Below are 15,246 nucleotides of genomic sequence, written 5' to 3' on the forward strand. Positions count from 1 at the left end.
CAGGGGGCATAGATTTAAAGTAATGGGTAGAAGGATTAGAGGGGAGTTGAGAACTTTTTTCACCCAGAGGGTGGTGGGGGTCTGGAACTCACTGCCTGAAAGGGTGGGAGAGGCAGAAACCCTCATCGCATTTAAAAAGTACTTGGATGTGCACTTGAAGTGCCGTAACCTACAGGGCTACAGACCAAGAGCTGGAAAGTGGGGTTAGGCTGGATAGCTCTTTGCCAGTCGGCACAGACATGATGGGTTGAATGGCCTCCTCCTGTGCCGCAAATTTCTATGATTCTTTGATCTCAACTGGGAAAATCAGTCACTGTCAGATTGGTTTTGTCCCTTTCCTACTGTTTCCCTATTCGATTTCATTTAGAAGACGCGGCGGCATGTTCATTCTCGGAGCATGTCTCATTGTGTATATACATTTTGATTTAAATTTTGAGCGACTACACTATTTTCGGTTCGTATTCCAGAGACTAGCCTGTCTTGAAATGTCACGTGCGGACTTTCCCGTCTCGGTGCTCAGGTTAATTTACTATCTATCGGGTGCTCCGATCTGAATGTCTTTTTTTTAATGCCGATATGTCAAATTCTTCTGGTAAACAAATAGGTTAGTAACGTTTCGTGCTTTGAAATGGAGCAATGTTGTGTGTCGCTGGGGGTTTTTCCCCCCCCCCCCCTCCTTCTGAGCGTGACACTTCGACAAAAACAGTGTGATTGACACAGGGCGACAGTCCCGCCCCCAAGACTCGGTATATAAGAGAAAGTTCCTTTTCACAGTCTTGTGCCGAGTGGATCTGCTACACCGTAACCAGTCAAACAAACGTTAAACACTTAGAAGTTAGATATCAAGCACAAGGTAAGGGCGGTGCAGTGCAGTGTAGCCAGAACTCGTAACTTCTCTGGCTGGTTACTTTGTTGGAGTTGTGTGTTTTGTGAAATGTAGCCTTTCCAGTATCAGACACTGATTGGACAGCTGTCAGTCAGTAAAAGGATCCACCCGCAACATTTAAACGCTGGTTTTTAAAACTGTGCTCTGGACGGGAAGGCAGAGCAAGGCTTTGTGTGTGTGTATGGCTGGAGGGGGGGGGGGGGTTGTATTTTAATAGTGCTTCAAGTATTATGTGTTCACACCGAAATCAGGAATGTTCCTTGTTGGCCGAATGCTTGCTGAAACTGCCCATGTGATTTCAGCAGACATTGTCCAACTCGTCCTAAGTATTCTTTCTCTCATGTAATATTATTAACACGCTGTAAATCTTTACCCCGCCGGTTGGCTTGCATGCCCCCTTTCTTTATATGCCTCTCTCTCTTATATTAAATAGACATGAATATGGATTCAGGCTGTAACATGGCTCCAGTGACTTCCGGAAACGGCAAACTCCGCCAGTGGTTGATTGACCAGATTGACAGCGGCAAATATCCCGGTCTGATCTGGGAGGATGAGGACAAGACCATTTTTCGGATTCCTTGGAAACACGCCGGGAAACAGGATTACAACCGGGACGAGGACGCTGCACTTTTCAAGGTACACGCACTTTCTGTCACTTCATTTCTCGCCTGCTTTAGCTTTCTCTACTTCTGATTTTTTTCTCTCTCTCTCTCACTGGGGGAAGGTGTTCATTTCCCCTTTTTTTTAAAAAAAAAATTTGGTCTCGGAGCCTTTCCGCTTTTTCAATGTAATCCGCGTATGTCAGCCTACGGAATCCGCCTGACATCACTGCTGACCTCGCTGCTGAATCCGTGGGCTCGAGTGCAACTGCCTGCCTCCCCTACCCTGTCCACCTTATCCCCCAGGTCCTCCGCTAGCTACCTGCTTTAGATAATGGGAGACATTGACAGCATCTTTTCCCGAGCCCGCAGCTTTGCTGCCATTCCCTTGCTTCCCTATGGTCGCTCTCTGCTGTCGTGAGAAGCCATGTGATCGTGCACATGTCATCAAAGAGTATCGTGGGTGAGAGCTCTTGGAGGCACTTAATCTATTGTAAGTCCGACAAATGAGGCGCTGCCGTTTAACCTGCCACTATAGGGTGGTGTTTCCAAGGACCACCTCATTGGTAGGTGATGGTGGTGGAGATAGTGAGCTATGTTCTTTCATATGTGGCCAGCACCCGCAGTTGCCAAGGCTGAGGTGCATTGAGGACAATTCTGTGCACGGGTTGCTTTCTATTACACTGTGACTTGCACAGCACTATCTTTTACTTTCAGGAAAGCTACAATAAGACCTAAGTAGGCGTGCATGAATAATTGTGGTCTAAAGTTGAGGTAGAATTGGACAGCACCACTGGTAAAACTTCTTACTTTTGTTTCAGGGAAATTGCATCATTGCCAAGAATGTGTCTGAGTATTTCTGAAAGATACTGACCTATCAATATAAAATAAGCCATTGAAGTGACTCACTGCACATACCCAATGTGAGATATAATGAGTTATTCTCACAGGTTTCTTGCAAACGGGGTGACAGGAGAAGGCTTGTTTCTAATTTAAAAAACTACTTGGGGTTTCCTAGCTTCCAGAACATTTACATTATTTCTAAATGTAATTGCATAGCATGTGCATTCAGACGGGTATGGTGTGTGTAAAATGCAAATCTTTTTCACATTTATGTACCCAAATGTTTTTTATTATTTTTGGAAAATGTGTTTCTGGTAAAATGGTTATGCCTCAGAGCACGATTTTGCTTGAACAGTACGCTAACGGTTTGACTAATGTTAAATGACAGGTCAGAGAGAATTAGAATGTGTAGTTTCCCAATGTGAGTCTACTTGCAACATTACACTGAGTGTGGTGGCATGGGGTTGATCCCCTTCTATACCATGGTGAAGCCACACATTTTGTGTTTTCAGTGAATACAGAGTGAAATATAGTTTGTTCCTTGAGTAAGCAAAGCCTTGTTAACCCACATGTATATTAGTTATAGTTGAGTTAAAGAAAGGTAATCAGTAGTTTAACTTGGGGGACACAGTGCGTCCTTACTTAATGGTGCATAAATCTTGTGCTTTTTGGAAGCATGAAGTAGGGGTGTGGCCAGTGGAGAGAATACTTTCTGATGAAGATTTACATTTTATGGTAAAAAATAATTGTACTTGAAACTATTCATAGTCTCAGTAGTTTTGGGTACCCTGAAATATTTAACCCTTTTTTTTTAATGGGAATAAAGTATATAGTATGCAGCATGTTCATTATTTCTCAGATGGTGTACATCCAGGTTAATAACTTATCTTACTCTTTTACACAGCATGTATACATATTTGATGTTTATGAAATGGAGTAAATGTTGGTGATTTGCCAAACTCACTCTTACCAAATACTTTCTCCCAAGGCTTGGGCACTTTTCAAAGGCAAATTTCGTGAGGGAATTGACAAACCAGATCCCCCAACATGGAAGACTAGACTGAGATGTGCCTTAAATAAGAGCAACGACTTTGAAGAATTGGTTGAACGTAGTCAACTCGACATCTCCGATCCATACAAAGTGTACAAGATTATACCAGAAGGGGCAAAAAAAGGTACAGGAAACTCTTGTTTAACCAGCAAAATTCATACTCCGAAAACACCTCAATAACCGGAATTGTTGCCAAGTCCGAGTCCGAGTCTCCCGCGGTGGCCGAGTTAGTCAGTGGGGGTAGTTCTCCAAACTGCCACTACTCGGCTTCTTGGCGCTGTCAGAGAAGTCAGAACACCTCAATAACAGGAGTCTGACTCTTTGTTTGTTAAAAATAGCCTCGGTAGATAACCCTCTCCGTCATCCGGAATTTTTAATCAACCGGCCCCATCCCGGTCCCGTCGGTGCCGGATACCAGAGAGTTTCCTATTTGATCTCACTAACTGACTTTGTTTTCTTTGGGGGAAAAAAAACTTTTATCTGGGGATTGAACTAGAATGGGGAGGGTAAAATAATTGAACAGGACTTAAAGCAACATTTCCTTCTAACAGTATCTTGATTTGATAACTTTCAAAATTATGGAAAATTGCAGTATTTATTTCCTTTGTAATTTCTTTTAAATTTGTACACATTTATTCACTTTTCCATTTTGTCTTTTTATTATCAGCAGGATCAAAACAAGTGAGCATGGAAGATCCACAAGTGTTAATGAACCACCATTCTTACCCTACATATTCTTCAATGCCGCCCCAGGTAAGTGAGACCCCTTCACTTAATGCATTTCAGCTGGCAGTTAATACCGTACTCCTTTGTGCAAAACAGTGAAAAGCAATCATTTTATTATGGCTTTCAGCTACCCAATTATATAGTTCAACATGAGCATAGCTGGAGAGAATTTGAACAGCCACATCCAGAGCTCTCGTATCAGTGCCCAGCAGTGCCATTCCCTCCACGGAACCATCACTGGCAAGGACCTAGTTGCGAAAATGGTAAGATTTCCCACATAATGGCCTGTGTAATGGAGCACAACTGATTACATGACATTAATTATGTTAATATAATAATATGCAAACAAAAAGTGCCTCTTCCCTTGTGAACGAATAGCTCAGATAGTACCAGTCCAGTCCAAAATGCAGGAAGGCATTTTAACTTCATCCTGACATTCAACGGTATTACCATCGCCGAATCTCCCACCATCAACATCCTGGGGGTCACCATTGACCAGAAACTTAACTGGATCAGCCACACACATACTGTGGCAACAAGAGCAGGTCAGAGGCTAGGTATTCTGTGGTGAGTGTCTCACCTCCTGACTCCCCAAAGCCTTTCCACCATCTACAAGGCACAAGTCAGGAGTGTGATGGAATACTCTCCACTTGCCTGGATGAGTGCAGCTCCAACAATACTCAGCTTGACTTCATCCAGGACAAAGCAGCCCACTTGATTGGCACCCCATCCACCACCTTAAACATTCACTCACTCCACCACCAGCGAAATGTGGCTGCAGTGTGTACCATCTACAAGATGCACTGCAGCAACTCACCAAGGCTTCTTCGGCAGCACCTCCCAAACCTGCGACCTCTTCCACTTAGAAGGACAAGGGCAGAAGGCGCATGGGAACACCACCACCTCCAAGTTCCCCTCCAAGTCACACACCATCCTGACTTAGAAGTATATCGCCGATCCTTCATCGTCGCTGGGTCAAAATCCAGGAACACTCTCCGTAACAGCACAGTGGGAGTACCTTCACCACAAGGACTGCAGCGGTTCAAGAAGGTGGCTCACCACCACCTTCTCCAGGGCAATTGGGGATGGGCAATAAATGCTGGCCTTGCCAGCGATGCCCACATCCCATATACAAATTTTAAAAAAAGGCCCTTCATTCTAAACTACAAAGAAAAAATTCTCCTTCCTCACCCTGCTGTAAATTGACTTGAGACCCTGCTACTAAATAAATGCACAGTGAATCCATGCAATATGTTGCGCTCATATTTACTTCCAATATATGCAAGATGGAGCAATGGAGAGGGGAACCAATTAGCAAGACCCTTTAACTGGTTTTAACAAGTTACTCATTGATCCCAACATTGTCAAATTAGGTTATCAGAATATGTGACAATATTATATTGCCAAACCAAACCATACACCGCTTGCGTGCATATGTACAGTGATAAAGTACTTCCTCCAATAAAGCAAGAAGTTTGGACCTAATCTTTGTGTAGAATGTTTTGCTGAATGTTAACAGATGAGATCAGTCAACCTTTGTCTGTAAATTAAAGTTAATGATGCAAATTTATTGCAATTAGGTAATCTCCACATGGATGCAAATGTTTACCAAATTCGAGAAATACATTATCTAACATACATGCTGTATTTCCTTATCAATTTAGAATATTAAGACTGATTATGCTATGCAAGTTATGTTAATTGTAACAATACTTTTAAACCAGCGCATCATTTTAGTTTCTTCTCACTGTTTACAGGTTATCAGGTAACTGGATCATTTTATGCTTGTGCACCTGTTGAATCACAAGCACCTGGCATTTCTATAGAACCTAGATCTGCTGAAGCACTGGCTCTTTCGGGTGAGTCTATGCATGTGACATTTGCACATTAGCAGTACTTATTCATGCCTTTGGTACCTCTAGATTTGACTATTCAATGTTCCCCTGGCCAGCCTCCCATTTCCCACCCTCCATAAACTTGAATTCATCCAAAACTCTGCTGTCTATATCCTAACTCGCACCAAGTCCCGTTCACTCATCACCCCTGTGCTCGCTGACCTACACTGGCTCCTGGTCTGGCAATGACCCGATGTTTTAAAAAAAAAAATTCTCATCCTTGTTTTCAAATCTGTCCATGGCCTCGCCCTTCACTATCTCTGTAACCTCCTCCAACCTTGCAACCCTCCGAGATGCATTCTCTCTCTCTCTCTCCTTTTTAAGGCACTCCTTAAAACCTGCCTCTTTGACTAAGGTTTTGATCACCTGTCAAAATATCTTTGTGCCTCCGTGTCAAATTTTGTTTGGTAATCACTCCTGTGAAACGCCTTGGGACATTTTACTATATAAATGCAAGTTGTTGTTGTTGCTAAAGGCTTTTCTAATTCTGAAGAGAGGATCCCTCTGATCTGTAACTTGTGATGAATGCAGTTGTGTATGGATAAGCCAATCATCTTTATTATGAATGGGAGTGATAGTCTGAAAAAGCTGCCAGAAATAGTCACACTTTTGGGTAGTTAAATGGTACTAGTTTTGCATGCTGTTAACTACCCAGATTTTGCACAATGCATATTGAACCACTAATAAAGACTCCGTTTAGTGAATTGAGCACTGCAGTTTTGGTCCAAGAAAATTGTCAAGTAGCATCATATTGCAATTATATAGAGTAGCATGAGGCTGCAGTAAGTAGTATTTCAGTAATAGTGACTAGTGAGACCATCTAATTACATGTGGCAGGTTAAAGCATCTTCAGTATTTGAGTTATAGTATAAAATGAAAAAGGCATTTTTGTTTTGAACACATTGGAAACAGTACTCTGGTGGGCTCCTGTGCTTGCGTTATTAAGGTAGGGACTATTGTGGATTAACCCAATCCTGATACTTCAAGTGATTTAACTTATTTCTTAACATTTATCATCTAAAGAGTAGAATTTGGGTTGTAGATGTGTGAGGTAAACAAAAGGCTGGAAACTATAGACCAGTTAGCCTAACATCTGTAGTTGGTGAAATGTTGGAGCCCATTATTAAGGAAGCAGTAACAGGACATTTGGATAAGCATAATTTAATCGGACAGAGTCAGCATAGTTTTATGAAGGGGAAATCATGCTTGACAAATTTGCTCGAATTCTTTGAGGACGTAACAAACAGGGTGGATAAAGGGGAACCAGTGGATGTGGTGTATTTGGACTTCCAAAAGGCATTTGACAAGGTGCCACACAAGATTACTGCACAAGATTAAAAAAATCACGGGATTGGGGGTAATATACTGGCATGGGTGGAAGATTGGCTATCTAACAGAAAACAGAGAGTTGGGATAAATGGTTCATTCTCGGGTTGGCAATCAGTAACTAGTGGTGTTCCACAGGGGTCAGTGCTGGGACCCCAACTCTTTACAATCTATATTAACGATTTGGAGGAGGGGACCAAGTGCAACGTATCCAAGTTTGCCGACGATACAAAGATGGGAGGGAAAGCAGTGAGTGAGGAGGACATAAACCTGCAAAAGGACATAGACAGGCTAAGTGAGTGGGCAGAAATTTGGCAGATGGAATATAATGTTGGAAAGTGTGAGGTTATGCACTTTGGCAGAAAAAATCAAAGAGCAAGTTATTATCTAAATGGAGAGAAACTGCAAAATGCTACAGTACAAAGGGATCTGGGGGTCCTGGTGCATGAAACACAGAAGGTTAGTATGCAGGTGCAGCAGGTGATCAGGAAGGCCAATGGAATCTTGGCTTTTATTGCAAGGGGGATGGAGTATAAAAGCAGGGAAGTCTTGCTTCAGTTATACAGGGTACTGGTGAGGCCACACCTGGAATACTGCGTACAGTTTTGGTTTCCATATTTAAGAAAAGATATACTTGCTCTCGAGGCAGTTCAGAGAAGGTTCACTTGGTTGATTCCGGAGATGAGGGGGTTGACTTATGAGGAAAGGTTGGGCCTCTACTCATTGGAATTCAGAAGAATGAGAGGCGATCTTATCGAAACATATAAGATTGTGAGGGGGCTTGATCGGGTGGATGTGGGGAGGATGTTTCCACTGATGGGTGAGACTAGAACTAGGGGGCATAATCTTAGAATAAGGGGCTGTCCTTTCAAAACTGAGATGAGGAGAAACTTCTTCACTCAGAGGGTAGTAAATCTATGGAATTTGCTACTCCAGAGAGCTGTGGAAGCTGCGACATTAAATAAATTTAAAACGGAGATAGACAGTTTCCTAGCTGATAAGGGAGTTAAGGGTTATGGGGAGCGGGCAGGGAAGTGGACGTGAGTCTAGGTTCGGATCAGCCATGATCCTATTGAATGGCGGAGCAGGCCCGAGGGGCCGTATGGCCTACTCCTGCTCCTATTTCTTATGTTCTTATTATGAAAAGTGAAGGATAGTGTTTTCATCACCAACAGGTATTTCCTTACTTACATAAACTGCTTGATGCTCATCATGTACAATTGAGTTTATGTTACTATACATAGGTTGCTTATAAGTCAATACAATAACTGAGCACCTTGAAAATGCATTTTGTCATATTGTTCTGGCTGGCTTTCTAATTTTCTTTTGGCACTTGTGATCCCCTCTGTTGTTAACCCGTGATTAATTGCATTTCATTTTGCCCATTGTCAATTTTTAAATGTGGATCAGCAGAGTCAGAAATCTGACAATAAATCCTTGTGTCCACTGTTAAATCTAGCCATGTGTCCAACCATACAGTGGATGGCAGACTCTTCAGTTGGGTGCAGAAAAAGGGATGAAAGTTTTCTAAATTGGACAAGTGTGGCCTCTGATCCTGCCTGGTATTTCTAAGACTTCCTTCCAGCCATCGCCAATCCCCCGAATGTCCCTCCCTTTCCCCAACCCTGGCCGAGACTTTGGCCTGAAGAGCAAAAAGCACAGAAGATGAAGAAGGGAAGAACGATTTCATTCATGAACAAAGACCAGAAGACACAAAATTGAAAACGAAAATTGAATCAAAATACAAGCACCCAGAAAATGAAAAGATCAAGATGGTATAAGAATCAAGTGTTGAGAATAAATGGCCCATTTTTAAAAAAATAAAAGGAGGGAAAATAAGACAAAGGGAAGAAAGAAAAGCTAAAAGAGCAAAAGGAAAAAAAAACAAGAAAAGATGACGGGAGGAAGACAAAAGTGATGTCAGAACTTGCCAAATGTATCTTTGGAATCCTGAAAAATGGACATGGGAGTCCAAATTTGGACTCCTTGAATCGTTACCTTAGTCCTAATCCTGCTCATGTCCAAGATTGGCTATGCCGGTTTTAGAGGTTACCAGGAACTTCTAAATTTCAGAATGTGAGTTCTGCCTTACGAACTCTGAAAAGCTACTTGGCATTGCCTGACCCTAAAGACGCTGCATATTTACATGTTAACTGATTGATTCAGTCAATTTGTGTGGACAAAATACTTGGACCTGCCAATGGAATATGCCCAAACGCCTTGCAATTCCATTACTTTTTATTTACTGAGAATTATGTCAATGACTTTCGGCTTGCTGATATACTGAACACATCAATTTGATTTGCTTTTGCAGACTGTCGGCTACAAATTTGTTTGTATTATCGAGAAACCCTGGTGAGAGACGTGACAACAACAAGCCCTGAAGGTTGTAGAATAGCCCATGGCCAAGATGATAAGCTATTTGCAGCTAGCAACATAGATCAGGTGCTGTTTCCTTATCCAGACAGCAATGCACAACGCAAGGGTATTGAAAAGCTGCTCAGTCACTTGGAGAAGGGAGTCCTGCTGTGGATGACACCTGATGGCCTCTATGCCAAACGATTGTGCCAGAGCAGAATCTACTGGGAAGGACCGTTAGCACCATACAGCGACCGGCCAAACAAGCTGGAGAGGGACCAAGTCACAAAACTTTTTGACACGCAACAGTTTTTAGCAGGTAACCGAGTGTTTTTAAAAACAAAAAATTATCTATAAATTTAATTTTTTTACATCAAGCCACTTCTTACCCTAGGGGAAAAAATAGAAAACATATGACGCAAAGGCCTAGAAAATCATCTCCAGCGGTGACTGCAATAGAACTGAATATCAGGCACTGCATATAGCGGACGGCCGATTCGATACCGCCCGCATTGCGTCACTGCTAGAGATGATTTTCTAGGCCATTGTGTTTCCTTTTGTAAGATTACTCGGGCATTAATATGATTTCAGTTTTTCAAAATTTGTGAACATGCATAGGAGCAGAGAAGGGAGAAGTTTAGGTAATGGGGGTCATGTTAGCTAATATTATAACAACTATTTAAACATAAATCTGAAAATGGTGGAAGTAATTAACTTACAATTAGAATGTACCAATTGAAGATTACTGATGGGATGGATGGGTAACTTATAAAAATTCTAACAGGACTAGACAGACTAGATGCAGGAAGGCTGTTCCTGATGGCGGGGGAGTCCAGAACCAGGGGTCACAGTCTAAGGATAAGGGGTAAGCCATTTAGGACTGAGATGAGGAGGAATTTCTTCACCCAGAGAGTGGTGAACCTGTGGAATTCTCTACCACAAAAGGCAGTTGAGGCCAATTCATTAAATATATTCAAGAAGGAGTTAGATATCTTTCTTAAGGCTAAAGGGATCAAGGGATATGGAGAGAAAGCAGGGACAGGGTACTGAATTTGGATGATCAGCCATGATCTCATTAAATGGCGGAGCAGGCTCGAGGGGCCGAATGGCCTACTCCTGCTCCTATCTTCTATGTTTATCATTCTTAATTGTACTAAGTTGGAGTAAAGTAGTTATTTCTGGTTTATTGTTGAACAGTCAGGCATTTACTTGTAGATGTGTTTGGAACAGATTATTTAAGGCTGATGAACTGTAATAATAAGACCTATTTCTCTTCGGCAGAGCTACAAAGCTATGCACATCATGGCCGTCTACACATGCCAAGGTTCCAAATTGTGTTCTGTTTTGGTGAAGAATTTCCAGATCCACAGAGATCAAGAAAACTTATCACAGCACATGTAAGTTTCCAATAATTGTATAATGTGCAAGAAACAGTTTAATAAGTGAGGAAAAAAGACACACATCTAGCCTTTTTATACTGCGAATTAGTGGGGTTATAAGCAGAGTAAGTGGGCGATCTATTTTCAGTATGAGTTTGTCTGATACCCCAGTCAATCTCGCATTCCTCAAAAGTTACAATCGTCCTAATCATTACTAATTTGTTTTTTCTTTCACTTTTGCTGAACCACTGGCCAGTTCTTCTTTATGCAGTTCTCTCCGTGACTTCTAACAGAAGTTGCAAATAATCACTCAAAAGTGAATATAATCATCATGTCAGTGTCTGATGATTATGGATGTTACAGAAGGAACTTCCATGGTAATCACTATACATGAAAGAGATGTGGAACAAAGACTGAACGTCAGAGCTTTAAATGACAACGGGCATAAGTCTATGCTGCTGGTGGCGACCTTTGCCCACCAGCAACGCAAATTGGAAATTTGTGCATGGACTGCTGATTAATGGTCAGAAAATTGTGGGCAATGCACACCCATAATTCTCTGCTGGCAGTGCAGATCTGTAAAATTACCCTTGTAGGGGATATTGATATTCAAATGTTAATGCGTCCATATGACATTACTTTTTCTGCTATTTTAATGGAAGTCTTATTTTATGTTACTAATATGGACAGAATGAGTTCAAGGTTAGGTTAGCATCGTTAGAATTGATCTTTGCATCACTAAAACTGAAATTATGAGCAGGTGGTGATTACAGCAATGGTAAGAATAGGGATATGATTTGTCTGCAGTCGTAATACATATATTTATCTGAATGTGGTAATAAAAGTGAATTTGGGAAGTTAATATGTGGCAATAACACATATATAAGAAAAAGGAGCAGGAGTAGGTCATATGACCCCTCGAGCCTGCTCCGCCATTCAATAAGATCGTGGCTGATCTTCTACCTCAACTCCACCTTCCCACCCGATCCCCATATCCCTTGATTCCCTTCGTGTCCGTACAAAGTTTTATCCTTACTTTAAAAATGCACATTTTGATCTGTGATTTGGCCTCTGAATATTACATTTGCATGAGTCAAGTCTATGGTAACTGTATAGTTTAATTAAAACAGAAACTATTTGATTATTGGCACCCCATGCAATTTGTCTATTTTTGCAGTTTTAATTCCAGAAAGTGTTAATAGTTGCATGTTTGCTTTGTGTGTTACACATAACCTTTGCAATTGGATACATGAGAGTCAAAGATTTCCTCTGCACTCTTAGTTACAAGATTATAAATGAGATTATAAAGGACAATGAGGCCAGGACAAATATCAAACAGAGCATATTTTCTCAGAGATTTGTTAGAGTTGTAATAGAATGTGGTTGCTGATAATTGCAGCAATAGCACTGGAGGATTTTGCATGTTTGGAAAAGCATCAAAAATAGATTTGTTTCTGCAATTCCAACAGGATGGAGGAGAGACCATAGAATGTTTATATTTTATTTAGAACTGAATTAAAGTACTTGCAATATTTTTCCTGACCCTAAAGGCTTCTCGGTGACTCCAGGACATCTCTGATCTCCCAAACATTGCATAAGCCTGTCTAGAACAGATACATAAAATAAAAACACAAAATGTTGGAAATACTCAGCAGGTCAGGCAGCATCTGTGGAGAGAGAAACAGAATTGACGTTTCAGACCTGAAACGTTAACTCTTTCTCTCTCCACAGATGCTGCCTGACCTGCTGAGTATTTCCAGCATTTTCTGTTTTTATTTCAGATTTCCAGCATCTGCAGTATTTTGCTTTTGTATTAGAACAGATACATGTTAGACAATTGCTCTAGTGTCAACTTTTTATTGCATATAATAGACAGCGTCCCCAGAAGGTTGGATATCCAACCTGTATGTGTTGCTTGTTTCTCATTGCACCAATTTTTTTCACTGCTATGTACCCTTCTGAAGACGTATGCCAACCCCCCCACCACCATTTTATCCCCCTTCGCCAGACATCTCTTACAGGTTACTCCTAGGTCACCATCAGTACTGTTTTCAGCTAGCTACTAGGAAGTACGTGAGCGGTTTAGGTGAAGCCTTTCCGTTCAATCACTTGGGGGAGATGCTTGGTCTATGGATGATGCCTACCTGGAGCAGAGTGATTGAGATCAGAAATTCAGCTGAGTGAGGGATCAACCCTGTGTTCAATGGTGTCAGGTTTTGGTGGTCCACTGTGCTATCCCTGTGATGCCAATTTATAAATTACTGTGGCATTTATGACCAATCCGGTGTAAAACACAAGTCTTCAAAAGCCAAGACCTCTGTTAGACTTTCACATTACCAACAAAGGGAGCATCTGTGCCATTGAGCATGTCTTCTGTTATTTACCAAGTTGAAGTTCCCCTCTGGTCACCTTTCACCATCTATACATAGGAACATAGAAGATAGGAGCAGTAGTAGGCCATTCGGCCCCTCGAGCCTGCTCTGCCATTCAATGAGATCATGGCTGATCATCCAAATTCAGTACCCTGTCCCTGCCTTCTCCCCATATCCCTTGATCCCTTTAGCCTTAAGAAATATACCTAACTCCTTCTTGAATATATTTAATGAATTGGCCTCCACTGTCTTCTGTGGTAGAGAATTCCACAGGTTCACCACTCTCTGGGTGAAGAAATTCCTCCATCTCTGTCCTAAATGGCTTACCCCTTATCCTTAGACTGTGACCCCTGGTTCTGGACTCCCCGGCCATCAGGAACATCCTTCCTGCATCTAGTCTGTCTAGTCCTGTTAGAATTTTATAAGTTTCAATGAGATCCCCTACATATGTCATCCCATGTCTGAGTTGCTGACTTAGTATCCGCCACATGGTGAGATCCCCCTCGAGCAAGGAGCTCGAGAGCGAAGAGGAATACTTGAGGCTTCACTTTCTCTATCCTGCAAAAACGTCCTATGACTGGTGTTCTAAACTAATGTGGAATTTATGTTTCAGCCAGAACATTGTGATAACAGTTTAGTGATGTCATATAGTTTGGACTCGGAAGCAGACCAAAACAGTATATACTGTAAGCTTTCAAGTAATATCAATGTAACTGTCATTTGTCCTTAGGTCGAGCCAGTGTTTGCCAGACGGCTTTATTACTTCACTCAACAGAACAGTGGACATTTTAGAGGGTTTGAGATGCCTGAACATGTGAACAGTCCAGAGGATTATCACAGATCTATTCGACATTCGATCCAAGACTAAAAGTTTGAAGATCCAACGATTTTTACTGTGCAACTCGACACAACTGAAGGAAAACCATAAATCCAGCACCTTGTTCTGGAATTTCAGTAAAGAGAATTATTCCTTTTGCTTACTGTCACCCCAGCGAACAGCATGGATACCGGAAGTAGTTGAGCCTACTGCTGAAGACTATGCCGCGGCACTGTCCTGGCAATATTACATTGTGAGTGATGATACACTGCCAAACTGACTCTCTCAATAGATGATTGCAGTGGTCACCTTGCTGTTTAGGAATGAAATTCACTTCTCATTGGAGCACTCTTCGTTGTGCAAACCAATGCTTTTTTTGTGGTTCAATGTATTTATTTTGGAGTTTGAAAGTCTCAGGGAAATTTAAAAATTTTTACATCAGAGATGTAAAAGAGAATTCTGGGATATAATATCCTAAATTAATATGCATTTTAATTTTAGAAATATTTGTGTTGAATTTTCTAAGCTGTTAAATAGTTATTTTTTTCTATTAAAAATAAAGCTTTTTAAAAAGTCTTTTTTTAAGGAGATATTTTAATGGTTAGGCATATGCAAAATTTATTATTTTCTTCATTTTAATTGTGCAAATCTCTTGACCATAATTATGGGCAAGTTTCTTAAAATGCCAAAGAAAAGCACAATTCCTCAAAATTCTAACAGTAGCATTCTGCAACAAAAGTTCATAACACACTATAACAACTGGTTAGCCAATAATTAAAATTAGCATCAGACCAGTACTCTGAAGCTTCCTGTTTTCATGTTAGTCAAATGACTTTTTTAAGTCCCATGTTTACCAGCTGTCATCAAGCATCAAGCCACTGGGGCAATTCCAGGCATGATGTATAAAATCTGTTTCTTCCTGGTCATACTGCTCATTTGCAAAGGATCTTATTATGCTGTTGACCATTGCACAACATTGTTATGCTACTTGACA

The 15,246-nt window shown here is 41.3% G+C and overlaps 1 protein-coding gene across 2 annotated transcripts; it reads left to right on the forward strand.

The window, feature by feature from the left end:
* Positions 1-213: 213 nt before the first annotated feature.
* LOC147117806 (interferon regulatory factor 4-like) lies at positions 214-14,838 on the forward strand. Of its 2 annotated transcripts, none has more exons than XM_085989131.1 (9): positions 214-853; positions 1,320-1,522; positions 3,317-3,503; positions 4,050-4,132; positions 4,233-4,368; positions 5,863-5,964; positions 9,641-10,003; positions 10,966-11,081; positions 14,166-14,838. In XM_085989131.1, exons 2-9 carry the CDS (start codon positions 1,322-1,324, stop codon positions 14,301-14,303), a joined length of 1,326 nt encoding a protein of 441 aa, XP_085845257.1. In that variant the 5' UTR covers positions 214-853; positions 1,320-1,321; the 3' UTR covers positions 14,304-14,838. The 2 variants fall into 2 exon arrangements, with proteins under 2 accessions (XP_085845257.1, XP_085845256.1); XM_085989130.1 differs by having other exon boundaries at positions 216-853; positions 4,047-4,132.
* Positions 14,839-15,246: the final 408 nt, after the last annotated feature.

The sequence above is a fragment of the Somniosus microcephalus genome, chromosome 5, assembly GCF_052327205.1.
Source record: "Somniosus microcephalus isolate GS21.2 chromosome 5, FLI_Smic_1.0, whole genome shotgun sequence".
Lineage (NCBI taxonomy): Eukaryota > Metazoa > Chordata > Chondrichthyes > Squaliformes > Somniosidae > Somniosus > Somniosus microcephalus.